This window comes from Mobula birostris, chromosome 16, assembly GCF_030028105.1.
Source record: "Mobula birostris isolate sMobBir1 chromosome 16, sMobBir1.hap1, whole genome shotgun sequence".
NCBI classification, from domain to species: domain Eukaryota; kingdom Metazoa; phylum Chordata; class Chondrichthyes; order Myliobatiformes; family Myliobatidae; genus Mobula; species Mobula birostris.
This window is the reverse complement of record NC_092385.1, coordinates 57,900,782-57,922,971: the sequence shown is the minus strand read 5'-3', so window position 1 is coordinate 57,922,971 and position 22,190 is coordinate 57,900,782. Positions and strand designations below refer to the sequence as shown.

At 43.8% G+C, this 22,190-nt stretch overlaps 1 protein-coding gene across 1 annotated transcript in view; it reads left to right on the top strand.

Moving 5' to 3' along the window:
- The window catches only part of LOC140211161 (MAP kinase-activated protein kinase 2-like), a 149,799-nt gene that overhangs the window by 69,302 nt on the left and 58,307 nt on the right, over nt 1-22,190 (top strand). The window contains exons 2-3 of the mRNA XM_072280692.1: nt 20,501-20,640; nt 21,638-21,702. Coding sequence (XP_072136793.1) covers nt 20,501-20,640; nt 21,638-21,702 — 205 coding nt within the window. The remainder of the gene's footprint in view (nt 1-20,500; nt 20,641-21,637; nt 21,703-22,190) is intronic.

Genomic DNA, 22,190 nt, shown 5'->3' with positions numbered 1-22,190 from the left:
TGAGCATTATTAAAAATAAGTTAATACTAATTAGGATAATGGGGGGATTTACTTCCGTTCTTTTTACTTCCGGTGTGCTTTGTACATAGTGTGCCTGCCATGCTGTACGGGTTGTGAAAGACTCTGTATATACATAACGGTTTTGAAGTTCGAGATAAAGTTGTTTCTTTGGCATGAAGTTGTTGAGTGTGCCTTTTTCAAAGTAGAAGTTACTACATATTTTTGGCGAAGAGGTAAACTGGTTTTGTGGACTTGTCGGCAGCGCCGATAAGGGGCCTCACATTCAGACGGCTACTTGTTGATTTTGTGAACGTGACGGAGGACTGGCCGCAGTATGAGGAAAGATTGGGACACTTTTTCTGTGCTAATGGAATTATGGAGGAGGCTAAGAAGCACTCTATTCCCCTGAATGTGTGTGGGGCGAAGACTTACAAGCTAATAAGGAATTTTTAGCTGCACCGCAGAAATCGGGGACATTCCATATGACGAACTGGTCAAGCTCGTGGGGAACCACTACAATCCGAAACCTTCTGTGATCGTCCAATGGTGTCAGTTTCGCAGCCGTTTCAGGAAGCCAAGTCAGTCTGTGGCTGAGCTTTGGCAGCTGTCGGAGCATTGTGATTTCAGAGCGGTGTTGGAAGACATGCTCCGTGATCGATTGGTATGCGGCATTAATAATGACGGCATACAACGCCGCCTGTTAGGGGAAACCCCACCACTGACTTTCAAGAAAGCCTTAGAGATTGCCCAAGGCATAGAGATGGCTGCTTATAATGTCAAGGATATCCAGAAAGGACATGGGGGGGGTCGCAGTTGGCGGCAGTGCACCAAGTCAGGAGGGAGACTGGTAAACAGGCAAAGCGGGTGGAATGTTTCCGGTGTGGAGGGACGCACTATGCAAATGATTGCAAATTCAAAGACACCATCTGCCATGCTTGTAGCAAAAAGGGACATTTAGCTAAAAAGTGCAGAAGTTCAAAGGGTAAGATTAAGCCTGGGCAGAGGAAAGCTCAACAGGCTCAGGCAGCCACACACCATCTAGAAGAAGCAGATGAAGAGGCAGCGTGTGCCTACAACATGTTTGCAGTGGAAACGGATGAGGAACCACCTGAACCATATTATGCCACAGTCACTGTCAGGGGAAAGGACATTAAGTTTGAGATTGATTCAGGGGCTACTGCATCGGTCATTAGTGAGGAGACCTACAGGAGGACATGGGGGCCCAACCTGCCTCCCATTAGACTGTCAGAGCTCAAACAGGACCTATACGGGGCAGCCCTTACCTCAATTAGGGGTGTGATATGTGGACATTTCAGCCAGGGTCAGAAGGCTGAAGCCAGGCTAGTGATAGCTAAGGGCAGGGGGCCCGGTCCTTTGGGTCGCGATTGGCTTCGCAAAATCCAGTTCAACTGGCATGAGATCAAGTCTGTACACACGACGAAGGACATTCTGCAGTGGTACTGTGACGTTTTCAGGGACAAGCTAGGAACACTGAAGGGCATGACAGTGAAACTCCATGTCGACCCTGAGGCTACACATTTTTTTAAGCCCAGGTTGGTGCCCTATGCCATGAAAGGCAAAGTCGAGGAGGAGCTGGAACGTTTACAGAGGCTGGGCATTATTGAGCCCGTCCGGTTTTCAAGGTGGGCGGCTCCCATTGTTCCAGTTTTGAAGGCAGACAAAACGGTGAGGATATGTGGGGATTATAAACTTACGGTGAATCAGGTCTCTAGGCTGGAGGAGTACCCATTGCCACGGGTGGATGACCTGTTTGCAACCCTGTCAGGGGGTAATCTGTTCACAAAGCTGGACATGAGTCACGCCTACCAACAGCTGCTGCTCGATGAGAATTCAAAGGAGTGCGTCACAATTAATACGCACAGGGGATTATTCAAGTACAACCGCCTGGTGTTTGGAGTGGCGTCCAGCCCTGCCATTTTCCAAAGAATAGTGGACACTTTGCTGCAGGGGATTCCACACGTAGCAGTGTACTTTGATGATATTTTGATCACGGGGGCTACAGAGATGGAGAACAGGTGCTGAAGAGGCTCTCAGACGCAGGGCTGCGGTTGAAACACAGAAGATGTGTGTTCCTGGCCTCTAGTGTGACTTACCTGGGACACAAGATCACAGCTGAGAGGCTTTGCCCTGTGGAGGACATAGTGAGAGCCATTAAGGAGGCCCCAAGCCCTAAGACCATCACGGAACTCAGATCACTTTTGGGCATAGTGAATTATTATGGCAAGTTTCTTCCGGAGCTCTCAAGGGTTTTGACCCCACTGTATAAGCTGCTTCACAATGACACTAAGTGCCAGTGGGGTGAAGAGTAGGAGAAAGCTTTCAAGGAAGTGAAAGAACTCCTCCACTCAGTGAAGCTGTTTGTTCATTATGACCCAGACAAGGCGATGCCTCGCCCGATGGAGTCGGCGCAGTTCTCTCACATGTAATGGAGGACCATTCAGAGAAGCCTATTGGTTTTGCTTCACGTATCCTGACAGCTGCTGAGAAGGGATATTCACAGCTAGACAATGGAGGTCTGGCCATTGTTTTTGCAGTCAAACGCTTTCAACAGTACCTTCTTTCTTTCTTTTTCAATCTTTTTATTAATTTCAAAATATAGAAACACAACATAACAATAATACAAATAATATGAGATGTATTGTTACATTTAAAAAAAGAGTAATTGCAAAACCAAATAGTGGACATTACCAAAACTCCCATACATGTAAAACTGATCACGGATAATATAAAGCAAAAAAAAAGGAAAAAGACAAAAAAAGAAAAAAAACCCATCCCAAAAGAAAAAAAAACTAAACTAAACTAAAAGACTTGGGCAAAACTAACAACTTGAAAATGGAAAAGAAGAAAACCTCAGCATCGACGCCTCCACTCCCCTCCAACAACAGTACAGAGAAATAAAACCAGTTTGGAAATGATCAAATTACATCAAATGAAAATGCTGAATAAATGGCCTCCAAATTTTTTCAAACTTAGTAGAGGGGTCATAAACTGCACTTCTAATTTTCTCCAACAGTACCTTTATGGACGTGTATTTACAATTTGTACGGACCATAAAGCACTGATGAGCCTGTTCAGTGAGACAAGATGCATCCTACCGCTAGCCTCAGCCAGGATACAGCGTTGGGCTCTTACATTGTCAGCCTCCCAGTATACTATAGTGTATAGAGCGGGTGGGGATAATGCAAACGCCGATGAACTGAGTCGACTACCTTTACCTGAGACACCTGGTACTACATATGTGCCTCCAGAGACTGTGTTTTCATTGGAGAGGCTGTCAGAGACACCTGTAAGGACAACCCAGATCAGGCAGTGGACAGAGAGGGACCCAGTCCTGTCCCAAGTCAAGACTTCTCTTTTACAAGGTTGGCCCAGAGTCGTGGAAGGAGAGGAACTGAGGCCTTATGCCAAACGCAAGACAGAACTGAGTCTGCAGGATGGCTGCATTTTCTGGGGGGCGAGGGTCATCGTGCCTCCCCCTGGCCATTCACAGATTGTGGAGGAATTTCATGAGACTCGCCCAGGAGTGTCTCGAATGAAAAGCCTTGCAAGATCCTACGTTTGGTGGCCAGGAATGGATCAGGGTCTGGAGAACAAGGTAAAATCATGCACGCAATGTCAGACTAATCAGAATATGCCACCACCAGCTCCTTTGGGAGTGACCAGACCACCCCTGGTCTAGGCTACATTTGGACTTTGCTGGCCTTTTTATGGGGCAGATGTTTCTTGTAATTGTAGATGCGCATTCTAAATGGATTGAAGCTCACATCATGAGCAACATCACAGCCCCCTCAACCATAGACAAACTCAGGCAAGTGTTTGCAGTCCACGGGTTGCCTGACACTCTGGTCACTGATAATGGCCTGACATTCACCAGTGAGCTGTTCTGTGAGTTCATGCAGCAGAATGGCATTCATCACATTCGGACAGCCCCTTTCCACCCAGCCTCCAACGGTTTGGCTGAGCGGGCTGTTCAGACAGTGAAGGAAGGCCTGAAGCGGATGACAGGGGACTCTCTTAGCATGCGGCTTTCGCGTTTCCTGTTTAAATACCACCTCACACCACAGACTACAACCACCCGCACTCCAGCAGAGATGCTGATGGGGCGTAGGCCAAAGTCAAGATTTGACCTGATGCGCCCGGACATGAAGGCGAAAGTGGAGAGAAAGCAGGAAAAGCAGAAGGAGGGACATGATCAACATGTGTGAGAGAGACAGTTAAAACCGGATGACAATGTCTTTGTGAGAAACAATCAGCAATGGCTGCCTGGGGTTATTCTTAAGCAGAGTGGTCCCGTCTCTTATGTTGTTAAGCTCACTGATGGGTGTGTTTTCCGCAGATATCAGGACCTCGTGCGCCTGCATAATGATACCGGCTCAGAGGCAGACAGTTCCGTGGAGTTTCCATTTGTGAGACAGGCTACGGTGGAAACATGTCCACCAGTGACTTTGCCAGAGGGTGAGACGCTGGCAGAGGGGTCGGGGTCCCCTGAAATGGACATTCTCACGCAGACACGCAGACCCCTCTCATGCTCCCAAAACCAGATCCAGCCAAAATACCCTCACCAGCAGTGCCTGCTGGGTCACCGGGGGTAGTGCGCAGATCACAGCGCACTCGTAGACCTCCTGACGACTGAATCTTTGACGGGACAGTTCATTTTTTTGTTGTTGTTAGATTGAATGTTGAATCTGTCACATTTTCCAGATGGTTTGTATTGATAAACTGTTGCTGAGATACTAGTATAAGTTTTCAGGGGTACGCAAGTTAATAACACCACTGTTTTTATTTCCAAGTTTTTTACATTTGGGGATGTTGTAATGTGAGCATTATTAAAAATAAGTTAATACTAATTCAGATAATGGGAGGTTTTACTTCCGTTCTTTTTACTTCCGGTGGGCTTTGTACATAGTGTGCCTGCCATGCTGTACAGGTTGTGAAAGACTCATAACGGTTCTGACATTCGAGATAAAGTTGTTTCTTGGGCATGAAGTTGTCGAGTGTGCCTTTTTCAAAGTAGAAGTTACTACAGTAGATAAGTCACCTGGACCAGACGGACTACACCTCAGGGTTCTGGAAGAGGTAACTGGAGAGATTGTGGAGGTATTGAGGTATTATTATTCGACTAATACTGGAAAATTGCAAATATCATTCCACTCTTCAGGAAGGGAGGGAGGCAGAAGAAAGGAAATTATAGGCCAGTTAGTCTTACTTCAGTGGTTGGGAAGATGTTGGAGCCCATTTTTAAGGATGAGGTTTCAGGGTACTTGGAGGCCCATGATAAAGTAGGCAAAAGTCAGCATGGTTACCTTAAGGGGAAATCTTTTCTGACAAATCTGTTGGAATTTTTGCAGAAATACCAAGCAGGATTGGCAAAGGATGTTGCTTACTTGGCTTTTCAGAAGGCCTTTGACAAGGTGATGCTCATGCAGCTGTTGAACAAGATAAGAACCTATGGAATTGCAGAAAACATACTACTTGAATAGATAAGCAGTGGCTGTCTGGCAGGAGGCAAAGAGTGGGAATAAAGGGAGCTTTTTCCGGTTGGCTGCTGGTGACTCGTGGTGTTTCACAGAGGACAGTGTGGGAGGCACTTCTTTTAACATTATGTCAATGATTTGGATGATGGAATTGATGGCTTTGTCACCATATTTGCGGATGATACAAAGATAGGTGGAGGGGTGGGTAGTGTTGAGGAAACATAGTCTGCCGGAGGACTTAGATAGCTTAGGAGAATGGGCAAAGAGTGGCAATGGAATTCATTGTCAGGAAGTGGACTTTGATAGAAGGAATAAAGGTGTAGGCTATTTTCTAAATGGGTAGCAACTTCAGAAATCAGAGGTGCAAAGGGATTTGAAAGTTCTTGTGCAGGATTCCCTAAAGGTTAACTTGAAGGTTGAGTCAGTGGTGAGGAAGGCAAATGCAATGTTATCATTTATTTCGAGAGGCTTGGTTAGACCGCATTTGGAGCATTGTGAGCCGTTTTGGGCCCCTTATCCAAGAAAGGTTTTCAGGAGGGTCCAGAGGAGGTTCACGAGAATGATCCCAGGAATGAAAGAGGTAATAGATGAGTACTTGATGGCTTCGGGCCTGTACTCACTGGACTTTAGAAGAATGAATAGGCGCAATCGCATTGAAACCTGTTGTGTATTTAATATTTGAGTAATATTGTAAATATATTGTTTGATTAAGCATTCTTGTCTGTTTAAATAATTCATTACAAATACGTGAATTGCATACCTCGTCGTGATATGTACATGCCTCACTTAAAGTAAACTCAAAGTTAGACTCGCATTTTGAAGTAGCGTAATGTTTTCATGCTACATAACATTGGTGACAAAAATTAACCTGAGACAGATACCAACCTATTGAAGCGCAAAGGACATTCAAACTAAAATAAACATAGCAAGAAATGACAAGTAAGAAAAATGCAGTCCAGTATGTGCAGAGACAGTCGAGTTTTTTTTTAAAAAAACAGCATATCACTTGTTCCTTGGAAGGGAAAACACAATCTTTTTTTTAAGTCAGAAAACAGACGAATTCTTGGGTTCATAAACACTGAATACCAGAGAGAAATAATCATTAAAAAAAAAGAGCAGAAATGGCTGGCTGCATCAGAAAGATTGATGTGTTTGATTACACAACAGATAGCCAGATTTTATATACTGAACAAATTGAACAGTGTTTTGAAGCAACTGAAATAGTCAATGAGAAGCAAGTACTAATTTTGTTAAGCGCATTAAGTTTAAATTTGACTGCTCCAACTGAAGCAACAGAATGCTGATATTGTCAAAGTAATGCAGGAACATTTAGTACCGAAACCCTTGTTGATTTCAGAACACTTTAGTTTTCATAAGTGGAATCAAAAAGAAGGGGAGTCCATTTCAGTATACGTGGCTGAATTGAAGAGATTGAGCATTGTCAGTGGGCTTAATGATGAACTGGGAGATCATTTGGTTTGTGGAATCTTACAAGAAAACATTCAAAAACAGTTCCTAACGAAAGCACAACTTACATTTAAAAGAGCGGTTGAAATTGCTGTTTCAATGGTAACTGCAGACAGAGGTGTGTTTGAGTTGCAGTTAGGAGTGAAAGTGAGCATGAGGAAAATTGCAGCGTCTGGGTGGAGGCCTGCCTGGCCAAACAAATTGTGTTACCATTATTGTCGGGGCTTACATACACCAGACCAATGAAGGTTCAAGAGCAAAAGTTGCAGAAAATGCAACGAAGTAGGACACATGTAAAGAGCATGTCGGGCAGACAAAAATTAATGGTCTACACAGGGAAGAAAAAATGCTAAAAACTCAAGTGGCAATTTCAAAACAAGCACTAATCTGAACACCACTGAATGAAAATCTGATAATGATGAGAGTGACACAGGACTGTGTAGCCTTTCTTTGAATTAATTTAATGCTTTGAAGTTACAAAACGTAACACAACCTATTGAATACTGAAAGACCTAAATAGAGTGAACATGGAGGGGATGTTTCCCATCATGGGAGAGTCTAAGATCAGAGGCCTCAGCCTCAGAATTGAAGGACGTCCCTTTAGAACAGATGAGGAAGAATTTCTTCAGCCTGCGGGTGGTGAATCTGTGGAATTCATTGACTCAGATGGCTGTGGAGGCTGAGTTATTGGATGTGTTTAAAGCAAAGGTTGATAGGTTATAGATTAGTAAGGGTGTTACGGGGAGAAGGCAGGAGAATGAGATTACGAGGGTTGATAAATCAGCCATGATGGAATGGTGGAGCAGATTCGATGGGCTGAATGGCCTAATTCTGCTCTTCTGTCTTATGGTCTTGTAGCTGATTTCACATGCTAAGACAAGTGTGTCCCTTTCTCATGGATATGAGTTCTGCTGGCTACTCTCACCTGGTTCAGCCTGCCCATTGAAGTGGTGTAGCAGGGTATGGCCTCTGCCACATGCAGGTAGTTATTTGGAGCCACAGGTGAAAGCTGAGTGTCTGGTGGATGCCAAAGGTGACTGAGCTGCCCCAGAATGGACACTACAAGCTACCCCCTCCCTGGACACCCCATATACATGAAAAATAGTCGACCAAATGTGCATGTGTCTTTAGAGGATGTCACAAGTCTGCAGATAAGGGACCAGGAGGTGTATCTGGATTTTCAAAAGGCTTTTGAATGCCTACTCACATTAAGATCATTACGTGAAGTGAAAGCTCATCTGGTAGGGAATAACATTAGAGAGGACAGATTGTCTCGCTGTTTCAATAGATGTCAGTAGCATGCTCTCAGCAAATCACAAGTTGTATAAATGAGTAAAATCTGCCCAATTTTACTGATGATGCAAAGTGAAATGACACCAAGTTAGGTGCACTGTGAAGAGAAATCTGCAGAAGGATATGAGCAGGTAATTCACTGGGCAGGAAGATGACAGATGGCGTGTGATCGTAGTAGTGTGATGTAAGGTTAATTTTTTTTTGTTTTATTTATTTAATTTCCAGCATCCAGGCATCATAAGACACAGGAGAAGAATTTTGCCGTTCAGTCCATCAAGTCTACTCTGCCATTTGATCATAGCTGATTTATTTTCCCTCTCAATCCCATTCTCCTACCTTCTCCTTCTATCCTTTGATGCCTTTACTAATCAAAAACCTATCAACCTCTGCTTTAAATATACCCAATGGTTTGGCCTCCACACCCAGCTGTGGCGATGAATTCCACAGATTCACCACCCTCTGACTCATCCCTGCTGTAAAGGGATGTCCTTGTATTCTGAGTCTCTCTGGTCCTAGACCCCCCCTACTGTTAGAAACATCCTCTCCGTGTCCTCAGTATAGACACTTTTCAGTGTTCGTTAGGATTCAATGAGATTCCTGGCCGTTATTTTAGATTCAGCAACTACAGGCCCAGAGACATCAAACACGCTTCATTTGTTAACCCTTTAATTTCTAGAATACTGAAAGATCTGGATAGAGTGGACATGGAGAAAGTATTTCTTTTCCATTAGCACGAGAACCAAGGATCTGAGGGCACAGCCTCAGAGTACAGAGATGCACCTATAAAATTGAGTTGAGGCATTTCCTCAGCCAGAGGTGATGAATCTGTGGAATTTGTTGACACAGAGGCCTCGGGAGGACAAGTGATTGCGTGTATGTAAGGCAGAGATTGAGAGCTTCTTTGATTGGTAAAAGGGTAAGGATTACCAGGAGAAGGTGAGAGAATGGGGTTAAAAACACATCAGACATAATTGATTGACAGAGCAGACTCGATGGGCTAATCCTGCTCCTTTATCCTATAGTCCTGTGAGGGTTTTGCATGTTCTCCCTGTAACTGTGTGGATTTCTTCTGGGTGCTCTGGTTTCCACCCACATTGCAAAGAACATGCAGGACTGGCAGCTGTAGTGTGAAGGTGAGTAGTTGGGAGCTCTTCCTTAAAACAAATATTGGTGAGATCATGTTCAGACAAAGGACATTAAAGTTTGGATCACATTAGATACTAAAGACACTCTGATTTTGAAGTGTTTTAACAAAAATAAAGCGTATTTTGTGCAGTTATCTTGCTTAAGGTTTCAGATTTCAAGTTTCTTCCTCCACAGCCTTCTCAGAATAATAAAGATACAATTAATGTGCTATCTGATCGTCTTCAGATTAAGGCAAAGTAATTAACTCAGAGCTGCCTGAGTAGCTGAACCAGGCTTCATTTGACAGCTGGGCTGTGGTGAGATCGCTTCGAGCTTGGAAAGCGAAAGAGAGAGAGTGTGTACCGGATGAGAAAGGCAGCCAAAGATTGAAACTGTTGCAGAATAATTATGATATGGGGAGAAGGCAGGTCGATTAAAGGAAAAGAATCATGAGATTAAATGCATGATCTCCAGGGAAGAAAGAGGACAGGAAGTTTGTGGGTTTGAAAGTGTTGGAAGGTTTCACACTGTATATGCACTTTAAAAGCAATTACTGCCACAGTTTAAGTTCGACATTGAAAGTGCTTCTTAACTCCACTGATTAAGTGGATCAAGCAGAAATGCTCAAGTTAATTGAAAGAGAGATTGGCTTTGTTTGTCGCATCTACATCGAAACATTCAGTGAAGAGCAGTGCTTGCGTCAAATCAGATCAGTGAGGATTGTGCTGGTTCGGGTGCTGACAGTTAGGGTCCAACTGTTTCAATGATGGGGTGAGGTGGATGGAGGATGGGAATTGTAGTCCATAATATTCATTGGTTTGAGGTGAGGTGAGGGGTGTGAGCCCACAACCTTAACTTCTAGCACCCGGATACACCCATGAGGTCAAGTGTCAGGCGTCAGCTGGAATTGAACCCAGATTGATGATCACTGGTGCTATAATAGCACTATGCTAGCCACCACACTACCCGATTGAGTCAATCCTGGCAGTGTGAGGGGTAATGAGAACTACTCTGTCTCATGAGCACCAGAAATTTTTACTTTGATAGGTTTGATCAGATGGCGTAAGGGAACAAAGTAATGTGGGGAAAATAGTTAAAAAGAGAACATGGATAGAAAACATTTAATATTTTAAAATAATGCAATTTGCCCCATTTTTTTCTGATTTGGTAAGTAAAATTCCCACGAATGATTGAAAATATGCGAGAAACTCTGGATTTAAGAATCAGAAAATGTACAGTAGTCTGGTGCCAGCAAACAAAAAAAAAAGGCCCTACAGAGAAGCTACTGAATATCTGTAGCTCAGCGAGGGCATACTACAAATCCAGTTCCTATTCGCTCCACTAAACACATCAGCAGCCTTCAAGAGTCATGGCTAAGATATGAAGTTGGTAGTTTCAGTGTTTCAGCTAGAAGGTTCAGGCTGCGCTGGAGAAGGTAAGGCACTGTTAACAGAGCTTGCATTCAGACCAGCTGCAACTGTGTAGGAGGTTGAAGTCCAAGGTCAGAGTTAACTTTACTCCATTCAACCCATTATCTCTCTTCCATCCGTCTAGCTTAACGATATGAACAGATGTTCTGAGGAAGAAGGAAGGGAGATGTTGGGACGGAGTGGGATAAGGGTCCAGCAATTGTAACGTTGGGTAGGGGGTTGGGAATTGGAGTCCATAATATTCATTGGTTGGAGGTGAGGGGAGGGGCATGGTGGGGTATGGCAGAAACACTGGAGTGGACAGGGGGCTGGTGGAACAATGTAGGAGGCAGGGAGGTGCTGCCAACAGGATTAATGGGTAGGATGGGGAAAGGGATACAGTATGAGGGGTGGGGAGGGTGTCAAAATGGAATTAGTGGGAGTAGCATTGGGAACTGGCAAGATCAAGGATTGGGAGACAGCACATCAGAGCCAGGGGCTTGGGTGATCACGGGGCCAACATAGCATTCCTGCGTGTGGGGAACATTGGGACCGTATCAGTGTTTGTTGAAAATGTGAGGGTGGAGGCTGAAATTGGGACTTGGAAAGTTGGTGTGTTAAGGGTGAAGTAATTCCCTTAGCTGGTTATGTCATGGATGTCCTGTGACGGGAAGATTGCAAGTGCTGGAACCTAGAACCCAAACTCTCGGTGGCCAAGCAATAACTGTGAAGGTAAAAGCTGATGGCGCATTTTTCACATTGAGATCTTGCATTAATCTTGATGTAGGGTCTCAAACTGAAAGGTCAACATACATCTTTTTTCTTCACAGATCCTCTTGAACCCAAGGGTTCTACCTGAATTCTGATTTAAATCCTGGAACTTTATAGCACACAATGTTGTGCCGATCTTTTAACCTACTCTAAGACCAGTCCAGCCCTCCGCTCCCACATAGCCTTCCGTTTTCTTTCATCCATGTGCCTATCTAACATTTTCTTAAATGCCCCTAATGTATCTGCTTTTACCTGGCAGGGCATTCCACATACTCACCACTCTCTCTGAGTAAGAAAAGCCTACCTCTGATATCCCCCTGCACTTTCTTCCAATCACCTTAAAATTATGCCCCCTTGTACTAGCCATTGTCAAGCTTGGAAAAAGTCTCCAGCTGTCCACTCGATCTATGACTCTTATCATCTTGTACACCTTTATCAAGTCACCCCTTGACCTTAGCTCCAGTGAGAAAAGCTGTAGCTCGCCCAACCTATGCTTATAAAATATGCTCTTCTCTGTGACAGGAAGATCCTGTTATCCCTGACAGTCACAGGACAGTGTGGCCAAGCTCCAGAAAGATGACAGAGTATGGGACTGTGGAACAGGGAAGAAGGGTGATTCCTGCTTGAGGTGACCAGTCAAAACAGTCATGAGAGTCTGAAGTGCTTATTATCACTTTTCACTCTGACAGAGGGGGAGGGGAGTGGGGAAATGATTTTCAATTTATGAGTAAGGAAATAGGCAGCTTCACACAATTAAGTTTTGGGCAACTTTTCCTTTTGTAAGGAGAATCAGAATCAGGTTTATTATCGTTGATGCATGTCATGAAATGTGTTGTTTTGCAGCTGCAGTACAGTGCAATGCATAAATGTACTGTAAATTAGAATAAAACATAGAAAACCTACAGCACAATACAGGCCCTTCAGCCCACAATGCTGCACCAAACATGTCCAATAGCCCTCTATTTTTCTAAGCTCCATGTACCTATCCAGGAGTCTCTTAGAAGACCCTATCATATCCACCTTCTCCACCGCTGCCAGCAGCCCATTCCACGCACTCACCACTCTCTGCGTAAAAAAAAACTTACCCTTGACACCTCCTCTGTACCTGTTTCCAAGCACCTTAAAACTGTGCCCTCTCGTGCTGGCCATTTCAGCCCTGGGGAAAAAGGCCTCTGACTATCCACATGATCAATGCCTCTTATCATCTTATACACCTCTATCAGGTCACCTCTCATCCTCCGTCGCTCCAAGGAGAAAAGGCCGAGTTCACTCAACCTATTCTCATAAGGCATGCTCCCCAATCCTGGCAACATCCTCGTAAATCTCCTCTGCACCCTTTCTATGGTTTCCACATCCATCCTGTAGTGAGATGACCAGAACTGAGCACAGTATTCCAAGTGGGGTCTGACCAGGGTCCTATAGCTGCAGCATTACCTCTCGGCTCTTAAAATCAATCCCACGATTGATGAAGGCCAACGTACCGCATGCTTTCTTAACCACAGAGTCAACCTGCGCAGTAGCCTTGAGTGTTCTATGGACTTGGACCTCAAGATCCATCTGATCCTCCACACTGCCAAGAGTCTTACCATTAATACTATATTCTGCCATCATATTTGACCTACCGAAATGAACCACCTCACGCTTATCTGGGTTGAACTCCATCTGCCACTTCTCAGCCCAGTTTTGCATCCTATCAATGTCCCGCTGTAACCTCTGACAGCCCTCCACACTATCCACAACACCCCCAATATATACTGTATATACATATAGTATATATTTATAAAGTAAATAAATAGTGAGGTGGTGTTCATAGTTTGTTTGGAAATCTGATAGTGGAGAGAAAAAAACTGTTCCTAAGGCATTGAGTGTGTGTCTTCAGGCTCCTGTACCTCCTCCCTGATGGTAACAATGAGAAGAGGGCATGTCCTGGGTGATGGGGGTCCTTAAAGATGGATGCCACCTTTTTGAGGCATCATGCTGGTTTAGTTGCAGTCTCACTAAAGTGTTAAATTATCAGAACAGTCAGACGCTTTTTCCCAGGGCTGAAATGGCTAACACAAGAGGGCACAGTTTTAAGGTGCTTGGAAGTAGATACAGAGATGTCAGGTGAACGCAGCAGGCCAGGCAGCATCTCTAGGAAGAGGTGCAGTCGACGTTTCAGGCCGAGACCCTTCGTCAGGACTCACTTCGTCAGTTAGTCCTGACGAAGGGTCTCGGCCTGAAACGTCGACTGCACCTCTTCCTAGAGATGCTGCCTGGCCTGCTGCGTTCACCAGCAACTTTTATGTGTGTTGCTTGAATTTCCAGCATCTGCAGAATTCCTGTTGTTTACAGAGATGTCAGGGGTAAGTTTATTTATGCAGAGAGTGGTGAATGCGTGGAATGGGCTGCCAGCGATGGTGGTGGAGGCGGATATGATAGGGTCTTTTAAGAGACTCCTGGACAGATACATGGAGCTCAGAAAAACAGAGGGATATGGGTAGCCCTAGATAATTTCTAAGGTAAGGATCTGTTTGGCGCGGCACTGTGGGCCAAAGGGCCTGTATTGTGCAGTAGGTTTTCTATGTTTCTACACAGCATGGTAACAGGCCCTTCTGGTCCGGTGAGCCTAATTTCACTCGTGATCGATTAACCTGCTAATCTGCATGTGGGAGGAAGCTGGAGCACCCGGAGGAAACACACGTGGTCACTGGGAGAAAGTGTAAACTCCTTACAGACAGTGTTGGAATTGAACCAAGTCTCTGGCACTTTGTAGTGTTACATCAACCGTTGTGTTACCATGCGTTGATTGAGGTAAAATCTGAAATTGGATGAAAAGTTATGAGAGTGGATAAACAGTGCCAAATATTTTCAAGTTATCAACTGGTACATGTTACATTGAGTAATGAATAGTGATGCAACTGCGGTTAACTAGGGAGTTGATGAAATGAGCAGGATTAAGAGAAAGGGTTACAATATTACCAAGAATGGTAGTGAGATTTGGAGAGTTTCTAAATCAGAAAATGATAAGAGTAATAGATGGGTAAAATAAATGTGCACGAATAAACTATCAATCAATATAAACTTCTGGCAAATATGTTGTTGTGTATTTAATATTTGAGTAATATTGTAAATATTGTTTGATTAAGCATCCTTTGTTTAAATAATTCATTTTGGGTTGTGTGTAATAGTATGTGAATGGCATATGTTACTATGCCGCCACATCATATGCACGCACCTCGCTTAAAGTAAAAACTAAACTAATGTACATAAGTTATCCTGGCTCCCTTGTTTCTCTTTCAATTAGTTTTGTGGTTTGGAGTTACAAAACATCCCTCTCTTCAGAAGGGAGAGAGAGACAACACAGCCAAGTTTAAAAAAAAAATGGCAGAAATTGGACATTCACTGGTTCATAAAGAGTGAGCACTGGGTGATAATAATCATAAATTTTAAAAAAGCAGAAATGGCTGGCTACATCGGAAACATTGATATATCGATTGCACAATGAATAACTGGCTCATGTTTATTGAGCAAATTGAGCAGAGTTTTGAAGCAAATGAAAGAGCCAAAGAGAAGTGCGTGCCAGTTTTGCTGAGTGCATTGGGTTTAAAGGCATACAGTTTGCTTGGAAGTTTGACCAAACCAGCAGAAATGAGCTTTGCTGATATTGTGGAAGTAATGCTGCAGGCACATTTAGAACTGAAGCCATTGTTGATTGCAGAACACTTTAGGTTTCATAAGCGGAATCAAAAGGAAGGGGAGTTCATTTCAGTGAACATGGCTGAATTGAAGAGTTTGTTTGAGTAGTGTCAGTTCAGTGATGGGCTAAATGCTGCACTGGAGATCGTTTTGTTTGTGGAATCTTACAAGAAAGCATTAAAAAGTGGCTCCTAACAAGCACAGCTTGTATTTAAAAGAATGCTTAATAAAACAACACATTTACAATATTACTCAAATACTACTGAAATATTAAATACACAACACACCTCTCTGCTTAGTTATAAACTCCAACTCAATATAGAATGCACCTCAACTTACATACATAGATATAAAAACAGTATACTATATAATACAACTGCTATATAGACATCCACAGTGATTAAATCTTTTGGCCCAAATACATACACGCACGTATACACACACACACACACACACACACACACACACACACACACAAAGACACCACAATGTAGACGGCAGCCAAGGTCAGCCATGCCCTCTGGTATTTTGACGTTTCTACTTTGGGAAAGACACTCTGTCTATCCTATCATAAGCTTCAGTTAGGTTTCCCATCAATCTCTGATGCTCCAGAGAATGCAACCCAACTTTGTTCAACCTCTCCTTATAGCTCACACTGCTAATCCAGACAACATCCTGGTAAACATCTTTTAGATTAGATTATGAGAACCCTCAGTCCTCTTTTATTGTCATTTAGAAATGCATACATGCATTAAGAAATGATACAATGTTTCTCCAGAGTGATATCACAGAAAACAGGACAGACCAAAGACTAACACTGACAAAACCACATAATTATAACATATAGTTACAGCAGTGCAAAACAATACCATAACTTGATGAAGAACAAACCATGGGCAAAGTAAAAATAGTCTCAAAGTCCCGAGTTGATCGATTCCCGAGTCCCTGATAGCAGGCGGCAAAAGGGAGAAACTCCCTGCCATAAACCTCCAGGCACCGTCAACTTGCCGATGCCTTGGAAGCAGCCAACCACAGCTGACACTGAGTCCGTCCGTCCGAAAACTTCGAGCCTCCGACCAGCTGCTCCGAGACAGCCTCCCGAGTGCCATCCTCTGCTGAGCGCCTTCGACCTCACCCCGGCCGCTGAAACACACAAAGCTGAGGATTTTGGGGCCTTCAGCTCCGGAGATTCCGGTTACCACACAGTAGGAGCGGCAGCGAAGCGGGCATTTCAGAAGTTTTCCAGATGTTCCTCTGTACTCTCACGTCTGTCTCCGTCAAATCAGAATCGAGCCCGGTCCCCTACTTGACAGATAACAGATAGCATTCACCAGAGAGGCCACGCGCGCTGCCATCGTGCCGCCATCTTCTCCTCCTCCTGCATCCTTTGCAAAGTCTCCACATTCAGCTTCTTCATGCAACGGGTGGTGAGTATGTGGAATGAACTGCAGTTCCTTTCACACTTTCTTCACCCTCATCTTCCCCTTAAATATTTCACCTTTCACCCTTAACCCGTGACCTCTGGTTCTAGTCTCACCCAACCTCAGTGGAAAAAGCCTGCTGCATTTAACCTATCTGTGCCCTCCATAATTTTGTAAACATCTATCAAATCTCCCCTCATTCTTCTATGCTGCAGGATGTAGCCCTAACCTATTCAACCTTTCCCTACAACTCAGATCCTCAAGTGCTTATAAATTTTCTCTGCACCAATCTTTCAATCTTTTCCTGCAGATGGGTGCTAAGTACTACACATAATACTCCAAATTAGGCTTCAACCACATCTTTTATACTGTAACTTCAACATAACATCCTGAATCCCGTAATCAATACTCTTATGATTTCTGAAAGTCAATCTGCAAAAAGCTCTCTTAATGCCCCCATCTACCTGTGGCACCACTTTCAAGGAATTATGAATCTGTGTTCCCAGATCCCTCTCTTCTATCACACTCCCTAGTGCCATTCCGTTCACTGTGTAAGTCCTACCCTGGTTGGTTGTCCCAAAGGACGACACTTCACACTTCTGCATTAAATTCTATCTTTCATTTTCCAACCCATTTTTCCAGCTGGTGCAGATCCTGCTGCAAGCTTTGATAGCCTTCCTTGCTGTCCACTACATTCCCAACCTTGGTGCCATCTGCAAGTTTGTTGATCTAATTTTCTACATTGTCAAGCAGATCTTTGGTACAGTTGACAAACAGTAATGGACCCAGCACTGATCCCTGCAGCACATGACTAGTTACAGGCCTCCAGTCAGAGTGGCAGCCATCTACTACTGGTCTCTAGCTTCTCCCACAAAGCCAATGTCTAATTCAGTTTATTACTTCATCCTGAATCCCAAGTGACCTGATCAGGCTTCCCATGTGGGACCTCGTCAAAGGCTGTGCTAAAGTCCATGTGGATGACATCCACTGCTTTGCCTTCATCAACTTTCCTGGTAATTTCCTCAAACAACTCTTAAGATTGGTTAGACACGACCTACCATGCACAAAGCTATGTTGACTATCCCCAATCAGTCCCTGTCTATCCAAATACTCACATGTCGGGTCCCTTCCAATACCTTACGACTAAGTTATTCTTGTTGACCCACTACAGCACTACATCCTGAATGCCATTACATGCAGTAATGGAGCAACCAGAATTGCACATAATACTCCAAATGGTGCCTAACCAAAGATTGATGCAGCCACAACAAGCATGTTGTGTATCCTCCATAAGATTATAAACAACAGTTTAAGCAAGCACAGTCCACACTGTCATTGAGGACAGGACATTGAGTCATGTTATGAGAAATACCATCGCTCTTCTAGTTTTTCACAACATCCCAGCTTGAATGTACATTGCCCTTTCTTCATCATCTTTTAGTCAATATCTCAGAAATATTACCCCAACGCATTTGTAATTGCACTAATTCCAGGAGACCCACCACATAGACTGGGCTTTGGGGATGGGCAATAATTATGTCCTTGCCAATGTAACCTACATTCTGAGAGCATCAAAATAAACTCTCTGCCACCCACTAAAAATAACCTGGACCTCCTTCAGGAGCCACAGCTGCATGGATTCTTGAAAGATTTCATATGTAACATAACTCCAGGTTCGGTGACATCAACTGTATATTTCTGTGGTGATGTCACTATACAGATTTGCACTCAATCCAGCACTATGTATAACCAAGAGAGAAAAGGGAACATTTAAGCCTAGGGAGATGTAGAGAGACTGTAGCTTATACAGTATCTATTTGGCAACATATGACTTCAACTGAGAGTTGGAGATGATGGTCTTTGTGATACGATTGTGTTTGCTCTTCTGGGAATTGTCTTGTTGCTAGTAACCTTGACAAATTGCTGCAATGCAGCGTACAAAAGACACCAGCACAACATGAGCAAAATTAATGATTCTGATACTGTCCTTCCAAAGTTACTGACTCTTGACCTGTGAACTTCGAATTTGCGGAAACACTTCCGCTTGTGTCTTGTCATAATAGTTTAAAATTATGAGCGGCAGAGATAACGGTCTTTTTTGCCAGAGTACCGCAAGTTTAGGGTGAGAGGGGAAAGATTTTAAAGGGGCTTGAAGGGCAACATTTTTCACACAGGGGATGGTGGGTGAAAAGTCAAAAGAAGTGGTTGAGGCAGATACGGTAGTATCAATTAAGAAGCACTTTAATAGGAACACAAAGGAGTGGGGCTTAGCGGGGTATGGGCCAAATGCAGGAAATTCAGCATGTGCTGGTTGGGTCAAAGGGTCTGTGTCCTTGCTCTATTGCTTTCTGCTTCTATGACTCTAACTCACCCACATGACCGTTACACATTGGCCCACAAATTCCCAATACCTCAAGAATAAAACTGTTCATTGTTCTAATTGAATATCTCCATAACTTTGCCTCCACTACCACTGTTAGGACTGTAACCTCCTCCAATACAATAAACGACTTTGAATTCAGACCGATATATTTCTTTCTTTCTCCACAAATGCTGCTTAACAGTACATGCCTCTTGGCCCACGATGTTGTGGCGACCTTTTAACCTACTCTTAAGACCAATCTAATCCTTCCCTCCTGCATTGCCCTCCATTTTCTATTATCTGTATGTCTATATAAGAGTTTCTTAGATGCCTCTAATGTATCTCCCTCTACCACCACCCCCGGCAAGGCATTCCATGCACTCCCCACTCTTTGTGTAATAAAACTTACTTCCCTCATCCTCCCCATACTTACCTCCAATCCCTTAAACTTTTGCCCCATGGTATTAGTTATTTCTGCCCTGAGGGAACTCTCTGGCTATACACTCGATCTATGCCTCATCTTGTACACCTCTTTCAAGTCACCTCTCATTCTCCTTTGCTCCAAAGAGAAAAGCCCGAGCTCGCTCAACCTATCCTCATCAGACATGCTCTCTAATCCAGGCAGCATCCTGGTAAATCTCCTCTCCAAAGCTTTTACATCCTTCGTATGAAGGGGTGACCAGAACTGAACACAATATTCCAAGTGCTGTCTTAACCAGGGTTTTATCGAGCTGCAATATTATATCACGGCTTTTGAACTGAATCCCCTGACTAGTGAAGGGCAGCACACCATATGCCTTCTTCACCACTTTATTATCGCAACAAACCTAAGGACAAGCTGGGTGGGTAACATAGTCAGTATGGACTCGTCGGGCCAAAAGGCCTGTATCAGTAAGCTCATCAGGAAGGCTGGTTCTGTTCTGGGGGTAGAACTGAATTCCCTGGTGGTTGTGTCTGGGAGGCGGATGCTGCAGATGCTATGGAGCATTATGGACCATCGTTCCCATGACATACTGGAGAACGAGAGGAGCACTTCTGGTAACAGACTGATTTCACTGAGCTGCACCACTGAATGCCACAGGAGATCCTTTCTCCCTGTGGCTATAAGACTCTACAACTCCTCTTTGATTACATTAAGCATATGGTTTCATTGCACATCTGTACTTTGCACTATTACTTTTTAATACACATTTTGTATTTTTTTCACGCCTCAATGCTTACATTTTGTATTTTCAAGTATGTATTTCTGACTGAGCAACCTCACACTAATAATTTCCTTCAGATAAATAAAGTTTTATCTTATCCATGCTGTGTTGCTCTATGACAAGTTGGGATGGAGCAGAACTTGGAAACAAAGATGAACTTGCACATTTCTGGATTTAAAGTGAACTTTGTGAAGCATTCTGTGGTGCTTGCAGTAGTAACATTGAACATAAATTCATTGTTTTCTTTTCCCCGCCATTCTTCTCTGTATTTTAGATTCTCTACGACAGCCCAAAGGCACGGCGTGAGGTAGACATGCATTGGAGAGCCTCCAGCACCCTGCACATTGTCCGAATTATTAACATCTACGAGAACATGCATCGTGGAAAGCGCTGCCTCTTGATAGTGATGGAATGGTGAGTGAGAAACTAGGGTGGCAGAATGAGGCCTGTCAATGCAAAGAGCCAATAATGTTGAAGGGAACAGGGAGGGAGGTGAGAAGGTGATTATTTTGGGGGCCTGCAGGGATCATACACTGCGCAATAGAATCAATGAAAAACTACGCCTTGATTCTATTGTATTTACTGTGAATGCCTGCAAGAAAATGAATCTCAAGGTGGTACATGGTGATGTATATAACTTTGGAGGTAATTGTAGTACGTTTCAGTTCCCTGCCTGCAGATGAAGTTCGAGTAGGAATAGACTAAATGGTCCCTCAAGGATCCTCCTGCCATTCTGAACTGATCTAATCTTAGCTTCCGCTCCATTTTCCTGTACGTACTGTCCAATCTCCCCGAATAACAAAAATCTGACTAAAATGACTTGGGTATAAGGGCTCTGTATGGTAGAGCTTCTAAAAAAAACCCCTGCTCGCTGAGAAAATAAATTCCTTCTATCTACACCTTAAATGGATGACTTCATATTCCGAACCAATGCCCCCAAATCAAGTATCCCCTGGGATAACTACCCTTTCTATGTACCTCGTCATACCCTGTGTTATTTATATATTCTTCCCCTCAGGAAGAAGGAATATCTTGCACAAGCATGAATAATCCTAAGCCTTTATGCCTCCTCCACTGATTTGACCATTGAGATCATATTTCTTCAACTTAGTATAGTTTAAATACAAGCAACAAGACTTAAAAGTTTAAGTAACGGCCCACCCCACTGGCATTTGATAAACTTTCACTTGAGGTGAGGAAGTTGGAGATGTAAAAGTTTGGAAGTAGATTGAATTGATTTTAAAAAACAGTTAAAATGAAAGGCCAATTGCTAAAGGTTCATTTCTGGCTGATATACTCTGGATCAATTCTTTTCAGTAAATGCCAGCTGAGTTGCAGTGTTCACTCACCTTGTGTTTTCTATATGTGTATTTCTTTCTCTTTCCCTGTCCTCCCCCTCCCACCTCTGCAGCATGGAAGGAGGCGAATTGTTCAGCAGAATCCAAGATCGAGGTGACCAGGCCTTTACTGAGAGGGGTAAGTCATGAGCAAAAACCAATCTGCTGGGGAAACTCAGCAGGTCAGGCAGCATCTGTGGAGGAGAAGGGAGCATCGACATTTGAGACCATGCATTGGGACTCAGAGTGTAGAGGCAAGCTGAGTGGTGGGAGGGAGGGATGAGATGTGCTGTCCTGTGATAGGTGGATTCGAGTGAGATGGGGAATGATGGACAGGTGGGGGAGTGGAGAGGGAAGGTAGAGACAAACGTTGGGAGATGATAAGTGGAACCAGCTATGAGAGGGATGATGGACAGATGAGTGAGGGGACAGGAAGGGTAGACCAGGTGAAAATGAGGTAACTCCACTTAATATCCTCTCTGCAAGCTGTGACCTTCCAGCACTGCCACACAAACAATAGGGGAAACGACCACGACCATATCCACCACATCACATCACAGTGTCCGTCAAACCCAGTTTGTTCACCTGTTCCCAGGAAGCAAGTTGTTATCTGTCGTGGTGGCTGCA